The sequence below is a fragment of the Erpetoichthys calabaricus genome, chromosome 7, assembly GCF_900747795.2.
Source record: "Erpetoichthys calabaricus chromosome 7, fErpCal1.3, whole genome shotgun sequence".
NCBI lineage: Eukaryota > Metazoa > Chordata > Cladistia > Polypteriformes > Polypteridae > Erpetoichthys > Erpetoichthys calabaricus.
In genome coordinates, this window is record NC_041400.2 from 147,577,305 (window position 1) to 147,596,667 (window position 19,363).

A 19,363-nucleotide genomic window follows, 5' to 3' on the forward strand; every position below is an offset into this window, starting at 1 on the left:
TTATACCGGGAAATGAAATACTAATCATTTAGTAATATTTTTTTCATTCATTCACTTAATCAAAATCAGCACAAATATATGAAAATTGTTATGATAAATACTATTTGTGCAATAACTGTTTGATAATATTTAAATGAATGAGTAAACATTGTATTTCTTCATAGGTAAAAATTGTAAAACTTTTATGACATGAATTCCACAACTGTCTTGTCTCGTGATGGTGCCTGCGTACAAAATCGATATATTTTACTATGAAATAAGACCTTGCAATTATTAATTTTTTACTATCATACGCAATAATCTTTAAATGACCCATGTTGAGAAATAATAATGTTTTGAGGGCTGGAATTTCTTTGCCACTTTATAAAGGAATTATTGTTATTGTACTCTCTCGGAGAGGGAGCGATCTGCCTCCGCAACATTTGATGACTGGCACCAGCAGCCACCAATAACCTTCATCTCAATTAAACCGGTCGCCCAATCCCAGTGAGACTGGGAGGAGCCTTCTTGGAGGAGCTGTCTAAATTACGTCATGCGTGAACAGCTGGTCTGTTGCAACAACTGAAAATGGGGAAAACCGCGGGGCTATAAAATTGCATTCGTGCTCTTTGGAGGTATCCATTTAGTTTGTCAAGATGTGGCGAGTGGAAGGTCCTGGCAGGGATTTGGGCTGCACTCAGCTCCTGTTGCTCGTTTACATCTATCTCGGCTGTCTTGGAGGTGAGTCATGAACTGGGGTTAGAGATTTCGAACGGGTGCCGATGCGGAGGAGCTGTCCTCTCCGCTGGTACTGAAATACTTGCGTGAATTGCTGTCGCCCGAGTATTGTGATCCCGCCTGAACATCTGTATTAAACAAAAGAAAAAACACTCTGTATTACGTTGCATGTCATTTAAAGCTGAAAGCAACCACTTTCTGAGCGAGGAGCCGTGTTTTTACTATATCGCATGCTGCACCAGTGCGCTAGCTTTATTCAGTTATTGCCATTACAGGAATGCAATTTGTCCATCTGAATGACTAAACATACCTTTCGGGAGCTCTTCAACAATACACGGAAGCCTTCAAGGAAATATTGAGATTTCTCGATGAATGAACACCATGTGGAGTTTACTTCCATTTGCTGGTAGTATAAATATTGTTGTGCTCACGATTGTACTTTCGTGAGCACTTTAAGATTGTATTTCTCAGCATTTGCGGTTTCTGACATCTGCGTGGATGATCATTTGTTAGTGGATAGGATGTTTAGGTTACACTGATTACAATATCTTTAATATATGTTTCCAGGTGTATTTGTCGGGAAACTGCTTTGGATGATTGTTATAAGCAGTCTCGGATTTGTTGACGGACGGCGTTCTTTATTTTTTTCTCGCTAATTCCTTTCCCCAAGTTTGTTAGTATTTAAAGTATTTGTTTTGTTTACAATTTGTCGTTGTAACCCATTTAATAGTATAAAATCGAATAATTACCCACATTCGCATAGATGAATGTCTAGCAAACCAAACAATTCCCATATGCATAGTTGTATTATTTTTTTAAATATGGAATTTAGAAAACATAATAAAAATCTTCATAATTCATTAACGAGATATCAGCGTGGATGTCTGTACATGTGTATACTAACTAGTACGTGCTATAAGTGGAGTCCAAGTCATTGTCCAGGCTATGTTTTCTTTGCACAATGCATTGTTACTGATTATATCTTCGAATACTTCTTTACTTATCTGTGGTATAACTGTAGTAGATATGTGATCAGACAGAAGGAAACGCATTTCTGTTGAGAATTATCTGGCAAGCGCACTGAGAAAAGCTGATGAATGACTACTGGTGCAAGCTTTAGATCATAGGTGCCAGGGAGACTTGTGAACTGTGAGGAAATTTATGGAAAGGCTATTTCTGTCTCACTGAAACAAAGCGAACAGGCTATCGGTCTGTGTATTGTTTCTACAAGGAACATTCATCCCAGATAACAATTGACATTTCTTTCAATTTCAATTAAAGGGCCAATTTTGAAGTAATATTTTTTCTTTCTTTGTTTTTGCTCTCTTTTGTTTCTTTTTCTCCGTCTCACCCTTAAATGCACTTTGCCTATGAAAACCTCCAGTTCGGATAAACCTATCTTAAAAATGAACTGCCATGTAAATATCTAGAGCATACTTAATTTCTCATACTGATTTTTTCTTTTATTGATGATATGTTTATATTGTCAAAGAGAAAGAAAAAGTGTATATATTACATACATTTAAAATAAGTTTGATCTAATGGACACAATATAAACATTGAATGTATTATTGCAGGACAGACTTTTTATCTTTTAGCGTTTTAATTAGTGACGTTATTCCAATAGCATCTATTTATCCCCAAGGTGACCTTTCTATTCATATTCACAACCGTACACTTTTATACTTCTGCTCTTTATGTAGAATTGTGAAGCATTTGGCTCTTTAAAATCATCATACTAGAGAAATGTTTAAGACTTACCGGACCATAGACATTAATTCATTTGCATGGCACTCAGACAAACATATTAGTTTCTAAATGTAAAATGCGTCTCTTCCATGATCAGAACATCATTCATGCTTGCAATGTGATGGGCCACCTTTTAAGATCTGAGTAAGTGCATGACTTAACTGTGGGAAATGTACGTTTTACTAGCTCTTCAATTCCATGGCAAGAAACCATACATTTTTATCTTGTCTCTTCTACACTTCATCATACTTGAAAGTTGATATTAATGTTCATATCTCTATAGAATTTAAGTAGTCAAACTGACTCTGTATCACAGAGATACTATGTGCTGCAGAAAAGTAGACAATTCTTCTATCTATCTATCTATCTATCTATCTATCTATCTATCTATCTATCTATCTATCTATCTATCTATCTATCTATCTATCTATCTATCTATCTATCTATCTATCTATCTATCTATCTATCTATCTATCTATCTATCTATCTATCTATTCAAGAGTATCATGGATACATTGTACAAATGCCTGCTAGTCTGAGCACCATTCATGCATTCACATTATTGGTTTCTGTTTGTGTGGATTAGCATTGTCACATGATCTTTTTCATTGAAATCGATTGCACCTCCTAACACACTGCAAAGATCTGGGATCTAAATCATATAAACTAATCAGAACTGTTTATAGACTAGAAGCAGAGATGCTGCAGAGTGTCTGGCATCCTCTTTTTATCCTCTTCATAAAGGTGTGCTGCCTTGGTTTTCCATTCTCAGTCAAGGTGGTTCTGCACACATGCCAGAGTTTAGTAATAATGTTTTGTAATAACCTGCAAAAGTATTTTGTTTATCATTTTCTTTTTGTTGATAGATTAAACAGCTTAATGAATATAATAAACAGTAATGCTAAACATGTTCAGTATGAATCTGTATACTAACAAATGTGTGCAAAACCTTTAAATCATTTTACTTAAAAAGTGTAAAAAAAGTAAATAGGAATAAGTTTTATAATCAGATTGCAATAAAAGAAGCTCCTGGTTTGTAAGAAAAATAATTGATATAATGCAGATCTTGGAAAAGGTACTATTGTGTTTAAACTGATTTTACACATAATTCACAATAAGCCACTGTAAACCTTCCTTTTGGTTATTTAAACGTTTGTTAAGAAAAAAAAAAATATATTTTTTATTGTAATATGATAATAACATAGTTGGTCATAAATAAGCAGAAGATGGAATTTTCATAATCATTCTTTACTCAATCAATACATGTATTATATAAAGAGAATTCTATGGTGAACTTGGTATAGATAAACAGATACTGGGTTATTTATTTTATTTTTGACACTTTAAACTCTGAAAAAAAGGATGAATTATATAAATGAGCATTCTATCTGTTAATCCATTTTCCTGAGGATGTTCACGGAAAATGTAGATACAGCTAGTTTAATTAACTACATACCCTGCATCTGCTTAAGCAATCTTTTTAAGTTTGAATCATTTTTGTGATGTTGTTACTAATGTGTATTTTATCTTTCCTTTTGGGTTTTACTAATTCATTTTTCAATGTGTAAACCTCTGTACACCATATCTTATTTCTGAAACATTTATGTACAGAAAATATGACATATCTTACTAAAGACAATCAAAAAACAGTTGCTTTAACATGTTTGCTTTACAAGATATGACAATGGCAGTTGTGTTAAAACTCTAATTAAATAATTTGTAGGCCATCTTGGCATTGATAATATTTGGATGACCGGCAGATTTTTGATAATTGAAGACACTGAAGGATCTCAGTTTTTTAGGTTAGGTTACTGCCAGATTTACAGGCTGGACAATGAGAATGTTGATCAATTACATCGCTAATAAAGGTAGAAAACTCAATTGTTATATCGGGAATTATGTTTCACGGTAAATATAACCTGACACGTATAATTGGATCATGGCAATGAGCTTTGACTTTTATGTGTGTTGATAAAAATCTATCTATCTATCTATCTATCTATCTATCTATCTATCTATCTATCTATCTATCTATCTATCTATCTATCTATCTATCTATCTATCTATCTATCTATCTATCTATCTATCTATCTATCTATCTATCTATCTATCTATCTATCTATCACATTCGGTAGATCAAACGTATTTGGTACATTTAAAAGGGAGTAACAAAGGAGTGGCTTATTAACATCCGAGTGTAAATCTTTGTATAGGAAAGGTTATTCAGGGACAGTATGGGTGGAAGAATATGAGAATGATTGATGTATTTGCTCTCTTGGTCTTCCTAGCATCTTAAATATAATATGCTAGTTTCAATAAATTCCACGAAAGCTTACCCACTGACATTTTAATGAAAATAATCAAATGCTGATTTTAAAGCCTTGCCAAAGGACTTTGCTCCAGATTCATATTATTATATCTCTACTCATTAATATCAACCACTTCTTTAATTTAGTGGGTTACACATTTTTCAAAAAGGAAAAATCTAGTTATTTTAGAATGTATTGTATAATAGGCATAAAAATCATCCATCATTTTCATATGAAGGGTATATTAACTACTACTAGATTAAAGTGTTAAACAAGTTTGAGAATGAATATACTCTACTGTATTTCTTTGTGACAATCAAAGTAGTGCAATCAATGAATGAAATTTTATGTCCTTTTTGTATATCTTTGCAAATAAATAATGCAGTGTGGTTCTATTTGAGATAAATAGATTCAAAGATTCTTTCATTCACTCTAACCTTTTTTGATGTAAAAAATCTCACTGAATATGTATACTACACAAAAATGCAAACACTCATACATTGTATATATTCATACATAATGCAAATATTCATACATTTCTGGGTGTCACAATGCCATTCAACCTGCAACCGTAAGGATTTGATTAAGTCGATTTCCTTAACACCTTAACCACATCATTGGCGAATGCTAATGTTAATTAATATTGAAATAATATATACAAATGTATAAAATTACCTTTTGCTGTATTATTGTAATTATACGTATCATAGCATCATTTTGGTAATCCTGTCAGTTTGGGTGTCAGTGTTATGACTCGAGCCGTGCAGGCTGTTATAATAATGCAGTCCATTATTAGTGCTCACCTGGAATTAAGAGCAGTGAGCAGCTAGTAGGCTGCCATTACTGATTCTGAGCATCTATGTATCAAGTGTTACAGACAGCTACTCATTCGTATGGATAACCCTTTGTAAATTCAGAACCACTCAGTTGTACTACAGTACATACCTGAGACTGTGTGCGGACTGTCTAGACATTCTTCGTTATAGTGATATTTGCTGAAATTATTTGAGTGTTAACTGACTGGCAGCAATACAAAAACAAACAGTTATCACTATCGATTGCTAAAACAATTATTATTGAAACAAGGCAGAGAGGAAAAACAATGCATTCTCTAGTTTAAAAAAAAATAACATAAAACACAATTTTACTCTGAAAGTGCAATTAGTTGGATGGTAGATCATTTTAGAGAAAATTGCCCAAGTATTTTTCCAGTCAGTTGTAGTCCCATCAAATTACTATGTTTAGCTGTATACTATAATTTTCTATTATCTTAGCTGGATTACTGAAAATTCTCTCATTATCCCGGTGGTTTGAAATGCTGCTGCCAAAGTCCTGACATGTACCAAGCACTACAAATGTATTGATGCTTATTACCATTCTTTAATGTCTGTTAAGTTTTATTTATGATTTGACTCTGCTACGGCATATCATTGCCTCATGTACAGTACAGTCATTATATTTCTGATGTTTCAGATGTTTCTAGTGGAACCATCAGCAATTACATTTCATTGTACCTAGAGCATAATGACAATAGACTGAATAAAAAAAAAATGATCACCTCTCACTGAGCTCAACCGCACTGGTTTTCAGCCTTATATAAAATTGTCTTGAAAATGAAGCCACAAATTGAAAAGGCTGTAAAATCCTACCTGTTCAAATATGTTTCAACACTGCCACTGCTTCAGGCTCCAGATTCACAGGTCTCAGTGAAATGACACTCTCAACAACTGCTCATCTAGCATTGTCTCTCCGGCTTCATAGATCTCATCCCAAAGTATATTTATGTGACCACAATGGTTATAATGCTCAAAGAATAATGGAAAGGCAACTCCTTCTCTTTGACGTTTTATGTTTGCTTTTTCTCTGTTTATTTTTTTAACCAGGGGTAGCATGGTGGTGCAGTGGTAACGCTGCTGCCTTGCAGTAAGAAGACCAGGGTTTGATAGCAGGTTCTCCTTGGGCAGAGTTTGCATGTTCTCCCTGTGTCTGCATGGGTTTTCTCGAGGTGCTCAGGTTTCCTCCCACAGTCCAAAGACATGCAAGTTAGGTGAAGTAGCGATTCTAAATTGGTCCTAGTGTGTGTTTGGGTATGTGTGTGTTTGCCCTCTGATAGATTGGCACCCTGTCCAGGGTTTGTTCCTGCGTTGCGCCCTATGCTAGGCTCCAGCAGACCCCCACAACCCTATTCAGGACTAAGCGGGTTAGGAAATGATTGACTTTTAATGTACTGTCCTACTATCAGCCTATTCCTACATTATATTCACGTTCTTTTTTACCTGACTTGATATCTTTGATGTTTCTGAGTATTTCTCAGTGTTTGTATTCTTTTGTGTAGTATCTAGTCCTCTTATTTATACTTTTTAATGCAGATATAATGATTGAAGGGACTCACTGTGACCCAATGGTAGCGCTGCTGCCTAGCAGTCAGGAGACCAGGGTTTGCATCCCAAGTCCACCCAGTGTGGAGTTTGCATGTTCTCCCTGCATGTCTGCATGGGTTTTTCTGGGTGCTCTGGTTTACTCCCACAGTCCTTGTGACTTGGTGATGCTAAATTGGCCTTGGTGTGGGGATTGTGTGGTTGTGTATTCGCTCTCTGATGGACCAGTGCCCTCTTCAGGATTTGCTCCTGCCTTGCGCATTACGCTGCCTCTGATATGCTCAAGTGTAACACTGTTCAGCACTAAGTGGGTTAGAAAATGACATACATAAAATATTTAATTATAGGGTTAAAGAATGTTTTTAGTTACACTGTTTTAAAACCTAATACAATGATCTGTTGGAGATTTTGCACACAAAGCAGTTGTGTTGACCCATTCTAAAACGACTCTTGCCTCTGACACCATGAATGTGATTAAGTGGGTTTGATAATACATTGAGGGCTGACATTTGGAAATGAATGATGCTGCTGGTTGTAGGTTATTTAGCTGAAACCTTATTTTTCTTATTATACAATTACTCCGATTAGGGCTGACCCATCCAGTCATATGTAAGTGTCAATTTTATTAACAGATAGACTTATATTTCTTTAGTAAAAGTAATGAAAGACTATATTTTTAATGTATTATTTATCAAGATAAGCAATTTTTTTTTCATGAAGCACATTTGATGATGAAAAGCTATTAGAACATTATGAGTCATTAAGATATCAGTATCACTGATTTAAAATGAAAGGCTAATTTGTCAGAATCACAGCAGATTATTTTCAAAATTTTACTTTCCCAAGTTCCCTAACGTTCACTGCAGTGAGCTCCTTATCACAATCCAGACTTTCCGTTAGTTTTTCTTGAATGGAAATCATGGAAAATCCACTCAGTTGCTCTTGAGACTTAGGACCTCTGCATTAAATTTTTTTAGAACAAAAACTTGTGTAAAAGTGAAGTGATCTAACATGCTTTAATTATTTAGGGTGTCTGTTAAACTTTGGAGTTCCTCCCTTGTGGATGTGAGGTTTGCCACATTTGGAATTCAGTCTGACAAGTGTTCCTGCATTAGGCTGAGCTAATTTTTGATTTTGATTTGATATTCTTCGTTAATCCCTGAGGGGAAATTGTTTTTTTCACATGACCTTTGGGTTTCAGAGTGTAAGGTCAGCAATTGTCCAGCCTCCCTGGAGCAACTTTCAGGTTAAGGACATTGATCAATGGCCCAACGGAGTAGGATCCCTTCTGGCAGTAATGGAATTTAAACCATCAACCTTCCAGTTACCAGTGCAGATCTTTAGCCACAGAGCCAACACTTTGCTCTATTGGGTGGAAAAATGGAATCAAATGGAATTTTATGCTTTGCCAGTCAGTCATTCTCCAACCCGCTATATCCTAACACAGGGTCACAGGGGTCCGCTGGAGCTAATGCCAGCCAACACAGGGCTCAAGGCAGGAACAAACCCCGGGCAGGGTGCCAGTTTAGGATCACCAATGCACCTAACCTGCATGTCTTTGGACTGTGGGAGGAAACCAGAGCACCCGGAGGAAACCCATACAGACACAGGGAGAACATGCAAACGCCATGCAGGGAGGACCCGGAAAGTGAACCCAGGTCTCCTTACTGCGAGGCAGCAGTGCTACCACTGCACCACCGTGCCACCCTTTATGCTTTGTGATATTGATTAATTTATTTATAAAAATATACAAAAGTAGTTGAAGTTTGTGTTCCCACAGAGCAGTATGAATAAAGCCTCCATCACACTAAGTGACTTTTGCAGCTATTTTCAGTGGTAGCCTTCATTTACATCTTCTCAAGCAAGTCAAGGAATAGTCACAGCATCTGTCAATGGCCTTCAATCACATAGAGCACGGGTGTCGAGCTCCAGTCCTGGTCCGCAGTGGCTACAGGTTTTCATTCTGACCATCTTCTTCATTGGTGACCAGTTTTTGCTGCTAATTAACTTCTTTTGCCTTAGTTATAATTAACTTGTCTCAGACCCCTTAGTTGTTTCTTTTTCTTTAATTAGCAGCCAAACAATAATGAGACACAAAACAAGCCGCCACATGACCAGTTCACCTGCGCCCATCACACAATATGTGAAAATATAGAAAGGTGAAGGTCTCAGTAAGGTTGGTCTCTCAGCTCACTAAAACATCTTGACGGTGATCTTAGAAAAAACAGAAAATCAACTTTTGTAAATGTCTGCTGTGGCAGAATGAGAGCAGTAACAAGCTGTGGGATTAAATAACGAGTTTAATTAACACAGAGAATTGGCTTCTCATTAAGAAACTGGTTGGAGTGAAGTTGGTTGGAGTTTGAAATCCCAGTTTAGCTGGTCATCTGTTGGCTCGTTTCACATCTCATTTCTGTTTGGCTGCCATTTAATGAAGAAGCAAATCAATTCAGAGGACTGAATCCTTAAAAACAGGGCTATAAAAATGAAGGGAAAAGGAGATAATTAGCAGTGGAAACTGGTCACTGATTAGGAAAAGGGGTTAGAATGAAAACCTGCAGCCACTGTGGCCCTCCAGGCTCGGAGTTCGACCCCCTGACAGAGTGATGCCCCAGTGAGTCATTAGTTAGCCTTTGTTAAATTTCAATAGTTTCTTGTACTAGGGTAGCTTATCCTGTTCAGAACTTTCAGCAGTCCTTGTTTCAATGTATTCTGAAGGTTGAACAATGGTAGCAATGCAACCTTTTTACATTTTTCACTGGACACACAGTGAAACAGCAAAATACTATATAGCCTAGTTACAGTGTATGAAAGAAACGTGGCTACTGACCCTAGGAAGGCTGAGCCAAATCCCAGTACTGCTTCATTTGGCCTTGGAGTTCACGCAGTGTCCTCATGACTTTTCCCCCCATATCCCTTGGCCATGTATGGTAGATGGTCTTGCAACTCTAAATTGGATGAACTGTTGTAGCATCCTATCCTGAGATGTGATCCTTTCTTGAGCCCCTTATTTCAGAGACTTTGTAATGGAAAATACAGATTAGTACCTTAATTCCTGTCTATCTATATATATAATTCACTAAGTCCATGGCAAGCAAGATGCACGCAAGACCGAGCCCTGCCCACCAACAATTCACTAAGCAGTCGACCATGGCCCACGCACTACAGAGCCAACAATTCGCGCGAGAGCAAAAGCATTTGCCAAGAATGTTTTCATTAATCAAGAACGAAAGTCGGAGGTTCGAAGAAGATCACATATCGTTGTAGTTCCGACCATAAACGATGCCGACTGGTGATCCGGCAGCATTATTCCCATGACCCGCTGGGCAGCAATTACTCCCACTGGCATGCCACCACATAAAGTCAAACTTAAAATTGGTTCAGTCGTCATGCTTCTCAGAAACCTCATGCCAGCAAGAAGTCTCTGTAAAGGCACTAGACTGACTGTTCTCAGCATTCACCGCAATGTACTGGAGTGTAAAACAATCGCAGCTCCTACCTCACAAACTGTCCATATTCCCCGGATTTCCCTGACCCCATCAGATTCAAATTTGCCTTTTACTTTTACACGCAGACAATTTCCTGTTAGATTGGCCTTTGCAATGACAATTAATAAGGCACAGGGACAAACTTTCAAAACGATATGCCTGTATCTGCCAAAACCAGTTTTCAGTCACGAACAATTGTATGTTGCTCTCTGTAGAGTTCCATCTTTTCATTCACTCACAGCACACAGGCGCGCACTCGAGAGAGAGACACACACACACAGGCGCACGCGAGAGAGACACACAGGCGTGCGCGAGAGACACACACACACACAGGCGCGCGAGAGAGAGAGACACAAACACACAGGCGCGCGTGCGCGAGGGAAAGACACACACACACAGTCGCGAAAGAGAGAGAATCCCTGACCCCATCAGATTCAAATTTGCCTTTTACTTTTACACGCTGACAATTTCCTGTTAGATTGGCCTTTGCAATGACAATTAATAAGGCACAGGGACACACTTTCAAAACGATATGCCTGTATCTGCCAAAACCAGTTTTCAGTCACGGACAATTTTATGTTGCTCTCTCCAGAGTTCCATCTTTTCATTCACTCACAGTCGTATCCTCATACCCACCCCATTTGGACAACTGTGTCTTTCAGGAAGTGTTCACCCATCAATACATAATTATGCGGCGTATGGTACGCCGCGGGTTGGCTAGTAAATTTTAATTTAAAAATGTGTTACTTATCATGAAAATCTAAAACACACCCTTTGTCTTTTACAAATGTTCTCAGATTCAGAGAAACATTTTTTTGTTAGCTGATAAGAAAAATACAGTTCTGCGGCATTTTAATGTATGAAAGCACCGTTTGTCACTGTTATATATGAGATAATTAAAAGACAGCTTTCTTCAGAGGCTATGGTTTTCTTTCCGCATGGCTCCTACCTTCACCTTTATTCTAAAGCTGAATGCTCTCAAGGAGAGATCATTGATTTTAATTTATGCAGATGGCAAAAGCTTTCCAATATCAGTTAATATTGCTTCTCTCTAAATGAAACAGGTTGTACAATGAGGAGTAACTAAGCATTAGCAATCAGATGGAGAGCCGTGCACTACGGGCTTTAACACAAATCTCGCCATGCTATGACCTACATGTATACGGTGTCTATTAAGATCAGATTCATAGTCCACAATTGTTCACCTTGTTTTTATCAATCATGTGCTGTATAGAGTAAAGCCATTTTTATAACAAATAGTGGTTGTGCACAAAAGAATACAGTGTACTAAATGTTATAAAAATTCTGCATACTACACAATGTCACTAATACTTGGAATAATGTTATTGAGAAAATCTGCAAAGTCAACCTTACATAAAAGAAGCAAAAAAAATTGCCACAGAAAATGAAGAAACTATGACAGGAGGAAGAAGAAGCAGACATCCGTGTCAAAGAGAAGCACAGAGTGTGCACTTCTGCTGGTGATTGCTTGAAGATTACAGTAATTGGAACAGCAGTTCAAACACTAGTAATGTAATAGGTATCCAAAAAGGAACGGCTTCATCTGATAATGGAAAAATCAAAAGATTAAAATTAATTTGGCATTAGCCTTGTGCCTAATAGTCAGATTCTTTCATGTATCTTCCTAACTGTCTTGCGATAACAATTACATTAAAAGGGTGACCCACAGAAGACTTACACGATTGCAATTACATTATATAATGCTTAATCTGCACGTTTTTTTAATATTTATTTTATTCATCAAAATATAATAATGCACATAATGTACTTTGAAAAAAGGTTTAATTGACATACACTTTCACATAATGCATACACTTCTACCTAGCAAATGTAGAAAAAATAATTAAAAGTTTGGATTAAATGAAAAAGTAATTTATTTTCTGAAGTTGGCTATGTAAGTAGATTGTCACAGGGAGCCAGCTCCTATGCCAGCTGTAGGGGCCGTAAGGAAGGGAATAACCCTGGGCATGGCATCAGTCCATTGAAGGGCACTCACTAATATTGGGCACAGTTAACAAACTGTGAACATCATTGAAAGGAAACAGTAGTACCATGAAAGAACACAAAACAGACACAGGAAGACCATACGGACTTCAATTAGAATGTGACCAGGGTGGGATTTGACTCCAGTTTCCCGAATACGCATTAGGGTGTTACTCAATAATGAGCCCAAAGCTTTCATTTTTTACCAAAGTTATAACAAGGGAAAAACTTAACTTGCACCATTTACAGAACACCTATCGGAGTAATTTACAGATAACAGGTAATATCAAACTTTGGAATTTGGAAAGAATTTAATTGGGAAAACAAGGTGTAGATGAGATGTATGTCTGGTGGCTTGAGTCAATAAGGCAAGACTGCTCAACTGATACTACATTGTTCTACCAACTAATCAATATTCCAATATGTTGAGGTGTTCACTAAGGTGACTCAATCTACTAAAGCTATTTACAGTGGCTCTAGAGGAAGGTTTCAAAGAACTCAGGTGAGAAGACGGAGGCATCAGCAGTGATGGTGAGAAACTCACTCACGTGTGTTTTGCTTCTGACTTTGTGATCACCGCTGATTGAGTCAAGAATTTAGAATGGTGTCTGTGTGATTGTGAAGAACCAAGTAAAGCAGTGGACCTGGGAATCAATAGAAATAAAACACAGTGCATGTGCAGCCCTTTCTTCCTATACAGAGAGATTAGAAGCCAGCTTGACTTCAGTTCATACATCTATCTTGGTCAAGTAATTACCTCTGCACACACACTTGACCAAGAAATATCACCCTGAAGAGCTGCAGCATGGCTTACTGTCAACTGCATAAAGCTAATATTACAAGACATGAAAAATTGCAAAGCAAGAACTAGTATGTTCAATGCCATCAGTGTTATACAGCTACGTGTTATGTTATCTACCCAAAATGGATGTGGAGAAGCTTTGAGTCACATAGCATGCAATCGAGAAACAGAGGCTGAAAGTATCACTCAGGGATTGTATCTAAAATGATGAAGTTCAGTGCATAACTGGTTTCAAAGATGTCATCACTGCATCGTTAAAATAAAGGTAACACATGAGCAGGTACACATGACAGATGGACACAGAAAGTGCCCTACAATTTCATGTGCCCAGTTGGTACACTTCCAATGAGAACGTGAGCTGAACTACAGAAAGACCTTCATAGATAAGGATCAATCAAAATATTAACAGCTGTTGGCCTCCTGGCTTCAGACAGTGAACCCATGCAGATGAAAATGAGGACTGAAGTATCAAAGTTTATTAAGAGCTTAAGAAAGGATACAATATTTTTGAACGTGTCATAATTATATGTCCATAATTCATGGTGTCACAGATGGAATTTCATGAGTGTAAATCTCATACAATTTCATTGTCTGTGTATTTTCTTTTGGAATTCCAGGTTTTGTTTCCACATCCCTTGAGATTTTACACTGGCCTTGTAAGTGTGTGCATGAATGGACTCTGCAATGGTCTTGCACCCAGTATAGCTGGGATAGTCAACAGCATTTCCAGACCCTGAATTAGTGTGTTTGAGAATGTAATGTTCTGTGTTACGTTTTTCAGTCCTGACTAGAGGGTTAAGTTTTTTTTTTTCTTCCCACTTATACTGAATAAGACGTAATTTACAGATCTGTTTCATATGGCTCTATAACAAAAGGAGGTCTCAAAATGTCTAAACCAATTTTATTGAAATGCAAAACAAAAGCCTGGCTCTTATCACAGTCCTAGTTGCACGTTAAAGACAGTGCCATCCATCATTGGGACAGTTAATCAGTTTACCCATCCAAGTCCCAGAAGGTATCTATGTAAGCAGCACCTTTCCCAACTACAATCACATTAATTGGGCTGTCTCTTGCAAGATCCTGATACCGCACTGAGGCTCTGACCAGTAACCAGAAAGGATATGCTTATCACTGGTTTAAAGAATAGCAACAGACAAGCAAAATGAGCACTAGATCCACAAGCACATACTGTAATGATAAACAAACAGGCAAATATATCCTACTGGTACATAAATATCTTTCCATCTGTATATTTAAGAACCTCTTGAATGTGAAGTCGTAAAGATTTACTGTAGAAGCCTCTAAGAGGTCTTTAGTTAAAGCTCCCTCAAAAAAAGTCTGTGTCAGAGCACACACAATCAGACAGTGCAGAGAAACAAGTGACCTGTCAGTCTCTCTTTGTGTAACAACACCAAAGTAAAGCCACAGGAACAAAAGAAGAACAGGTCAACGTACACATGAAGGCAGCTCTGGATCAGAATTGGATCTCGATATGGTAAGACTAACCAGTGCAACAAATTTTAACAATTAAGCAGACAATCCTCTGACTATTTACACAGTTGTGTGTACAACAAAGACAATTACTGTAAATATTTTTCACCGGTAGATTGTAGATGCAGAATTTCTTTGACCTGTCTGTCAGTCCATTAGTGAAGAATGACTTGTGCAGCACACCGTGGGAGTAAAATAGATGGAAGTGCCATTCATATCAAGAGACTCCAGTTATACTCAGCCACTCTTGTTTTACTGTCAGGGTGCACCTCTGACTTTTTGGCAACAGCTATCATGGTGGACACACCTGAGCTTCATTTAGGGCCAGTGCTTATGCCAAATTTGCTCACAATTGGTGTTTGAAGAGTGCCCATGTATTTCAGTGCTGCTTTTAACTGTACCCTTCACTGCTTAGTTGTGGCACTTAGTAGCACACAGTGAAAACAGTAACAGGAAGGCTCCTGCATTGCTTAATCCTCTTTTGTACATATTTTAAAGGATTATCGCATTTCATTTAGGTCAGAGGTGGCCAATCCTGCTCCTAGATGATGCCAGTGGCTTTTATTACTACCAGTATCTTAAATTAGAAACCAATTCATGTGGTTAATGAAACATGCTATTTCATTAGAGGCACTGCTCCAACTTCCTGCTATATTTCTGCTGTGTAAGAAGATCTTATCAGGGTATATTCTTCACAGAGTACAAATGTTATAAACCCTCAATCCTGCAACCTAATTTTTTCTAAGCATTTTATTAAAAATTACTTAAAGATAAACACAAATTTGTGAAAACTACAAACTTTGCTTGCTAATTGTCTATTTTGTTCCACAATGTTACTTGCTAATAGAAAAAATAAAAAACCTTTAAAATTCTTAACAAGAAAGGAGTAACATTAAAAAGGAGTTAAATTAAACCAAAAAACAGAACACATAGCCTAGACCCTAATTTAGTTAAAACTATAGAAGCAATCAACAATCTTCTGCAATTCAGCTTGCACTATTATCAATCTGGCGTCATGCTGGCACAGTGGCTAGTGCTGCAGGCTCGTGGATGCTACCTGTATATTGGTGGCTGACCCTGTGGGGGTTAGGAGTGGGCTTGGTCTCCACTCTTAGCTCTTCTTTGTGCTCCCTGATTCCTCCAGTCAGTGTCTTTTGCTATATAACATTAGTCAGGTGGCAGTCAAATGATGGGAGAGGGCCAGCCAAACTAAAGGAGGAGTCTATCTAGAATTCTTTTGCTCTAGCATTACACTTGTTTGCTCCTATAAAAACCTGTAATCTGTTTGGTAGTCCTCAAAATGCTGGACCAGCTCCAAACACCATTTTTAACATGAAGATTCAGTCCTAATGATCCATGTAAGGGATTCTGTTTGGGTGTTGCTGTGCATGCAGATGGATAGGACGGTGCTGTCTTTCTAACATTTCTCTCCTCTACATGTACTGTATATGTCAGGATCCTCAGGATTAGTTAATTGATTATGGAATTCTAGTAGTCCCTGTTTTGAATTTCATGTACATTACAAAAGAAGGTGAGAAAGGAGGCTCTCAACATGGAAGGCATCAGTTAGTGAAACTGGAGCCCATGGAAATAGGGAAAACAGCGAATGGGTTCTGGGAAGCCATGTGTTAGGGTATGAAAAAAGCTGAACTTTTATCCTGTCATATTGAGACTGATGGTTCACAAACTTAGAGGTCACACCCCTAATAATTGGACAGGTGTTGTCCTAACAACGAGAGCTCAAAATAATGTTGCTTACAAATAAAACAAATGGTACTGGAAACGGTCCGAATAAACATATACAAACAAGACTAAGCCAACAGGCACAAAACTGATGTAACCACCAGAATCATTGGGTAAGAAAAACCCCAAATATACATGAAAATCAAAACACGGAACAGTGAAGTTTCATAAATTTTTCCTGATTAGAGTGACAGGCATTTTGAGGTAACATAACATGTAAACAAAACAAAACATAATTTAAAAAAAAGAAACAACTTATGCATTTTTTTCTTAGGAAACTTTAATGTGGGTAGTGACTCTGTAATGCCCGTGAGATATTTTCTAAGCTGTGGTGTGCTGGGTCGCTAACATCACTTCAAGAGAGGCCCACCAAAGCAACAAACTAATTAAACTGGGCAGGCTTAGTTATGGGATGCATTCTGTACCCCCAGAGGTTGTAGTGAAGAAGAGAAAGAAAACAAAACTGATTGCCATTATGATCAGTGTTGCACATCCTCATACTGAATCACTGATCCTATTGTAAAGATGGGGTTAGGTTCTGGAGGACCCTACTCACAATACACATTCGCTACCTGTTACCATAAACACACAGTTTCATGATCAAACATCAGCTAAGCTCATCACAATGCATCCTGGTTTCATCCCATGCACACCCTTAGCTTCCCCTCCAAAGGAGCCAGGTCAGGGGTATGGCAGTCACGCCAGCCCTCTGCTTTCACCCCCAAAACTTGGTAATGATTCTTTCACAGATTGTTACTATTTTTACTTCCACTCAATAGTCAAGTTCGATCATCATCTTGGAGCTGCACCATAGGTCACAAGTGACTGTGGCAGGGCTGATCTGAGGACCTCACTAAACAATCCAATAGCAGTGGGTGGTGTGTACAAAGGACAGGAACTTAATCATTGCAAGCTTATGAGCAACACTAACTGGGAATTCCTTGTTCATGGGGAACCATTGAAAGACCCAGTCCTCATCGCAAATGGGAGTTCAGCAGCTTATCAAGAACACTCTGAATCGAGTAGACACTTGTTGATCTGTGCAGTGAAGCATGTGTGCAGCACAGGACATCAACTGGCATCACAATCTATTATTAGTCAATCTCACGCGTTGCTGTGGCACAATAGGCCTTTTGGAATTTTTTTTTTGCTCCTCGTGGACATAAAATGGGTTACAGTTTTATAGCAGTGGATAAGTGAGTCCATTGGGAAGAAATCCATAGATAGCAAGGATTTACTGTATATGCTCAGGTCCTCATGGCACCTACAGGATCTTCTGTCTTCTAGCATACTGGAGACATGCATCTCTTTCACTCACTCTCGCTCACTTTGTCTGTCTCCCTCTCTCTCTGTTGCTCACTCTTGTATCTTTCAAGGTTTACCATTATGAAGCATCTCACAAGATAAAATGTATTGCCAATCTGTGGCTCCTGTTCTGCTACAGTTCTGGATTCAAATCCTATTCTGAGCACTGTTGGTGTTAAGTTTGCACATTGTCCCATTGTGTATGTGCGTTTTCTACAAGTATGTTAATTATCTCTGATATCTTCAAAAATGTAGAGGCTACGTGATTGGATTACTTGAAATGGGTCTGGGGGCCTTGTTCAGGACTGGATCTTGTACTGTAATAAGTGGGTATAGAAAATAGAAAAATGGAAAATGAAAGAATGCATGTAAATGCTCACAGTTTATAGGAAAGCAAATTCCTGTGTCTTTAAAAAATAATAAAAAATACCACATAGCCATTTGTGTGATACTATTTTGACTGTGGGGTAGTGCATTAGCTGGATTAGTGATACAGTGGTCTGCGTCTGAAATCCTTCACTTGATTGTTATTGCCAAAGAAGTGCAGGTTTGTTCAATTGGCTGATTGGGGGTTTGCATGTAAGTAGGTCTCCTGTCTTGCACCGAGTACGAAGGGGATAAGCTCTCTCCCCCACCCAGAAACCCTAAATTGGATTAAATGGATTAGAAAATATTACCTTATGCTGTTTTGACTGTTGGCTTACTACATCCATAGTAACACGTATAGAATTGTGTTTTATTTGCTTATTTTAGCAGGCCAGTACTTGTAACAAAGTAACCTTGCAACTAAATTATAAAATATGCTGCCTTGCGGTTTGGAAGCACTGAGCTAGGCCTTTATCTAATGAAGATCTATGATGCTTCTGCTGATAATAATGTATTTGTGAAGCCCTTAACACCGACATTCTATGCCTTATTTCATAATCACATTTTCTATCAGGGTCAGAGTGATATATGTATCATCAGTATTACTTAGAAATGAATTGTGCCACTCAGATACAATTTTTGATATGTCTTTTACCTGATATTGAAATGCATGATTATGCCTTTCTTTCTTTCTTTCTTTCTTTCTTTCTTTCTTTCTTTCTTTCTTTCTTTCTTTCTTTCTTTCTTTCTTTCTTTCTTTCTTTCTTTCTTTCTTTCTTTCTTTCTTTCTTCCAATCTGATTGTCATTGATAAAAATGGACAAGACTTTTAAAGAAATGACAGCATGACTCTGTCTTTCACAGTAAATATTTTAGTAATACTCATCCAAAAAAAAAAAACCTTTGCAAATATTTTTTGTCCCTTCTTGACCTACCTTTCTTCAAAGAAATTTGTGCTCCACATATCAGGGGTGTGTTTTAAGAACACTGTCAAGGAAGGGTCACAGCTACT

General features: G+C 37.7%; 1 protein-coding gene across 1 annotated transcript in view; it reads left to right on the plus strand.

The window, feature by feature from the left end:
- Positions 1-542: 542 nt before the first annotated feature.
- Positions 543-19,363, plus strand: part of tmem8b (transmembrane protein 8B) — a 653,793-nt gene continuing 634,972 nt past the window's right edge. Inside the window, exon 1 of the mRNA XM_028805536.2 lies at positions 543-720. Within this exon, the coding sequence (XP_028661369.1) occupies positions 636-720 (85 nt within the window). The 5' untranslated portion in view covers positions 543-635. The remainder of the gene's footprint in view (positions 721-19,363) is intronic.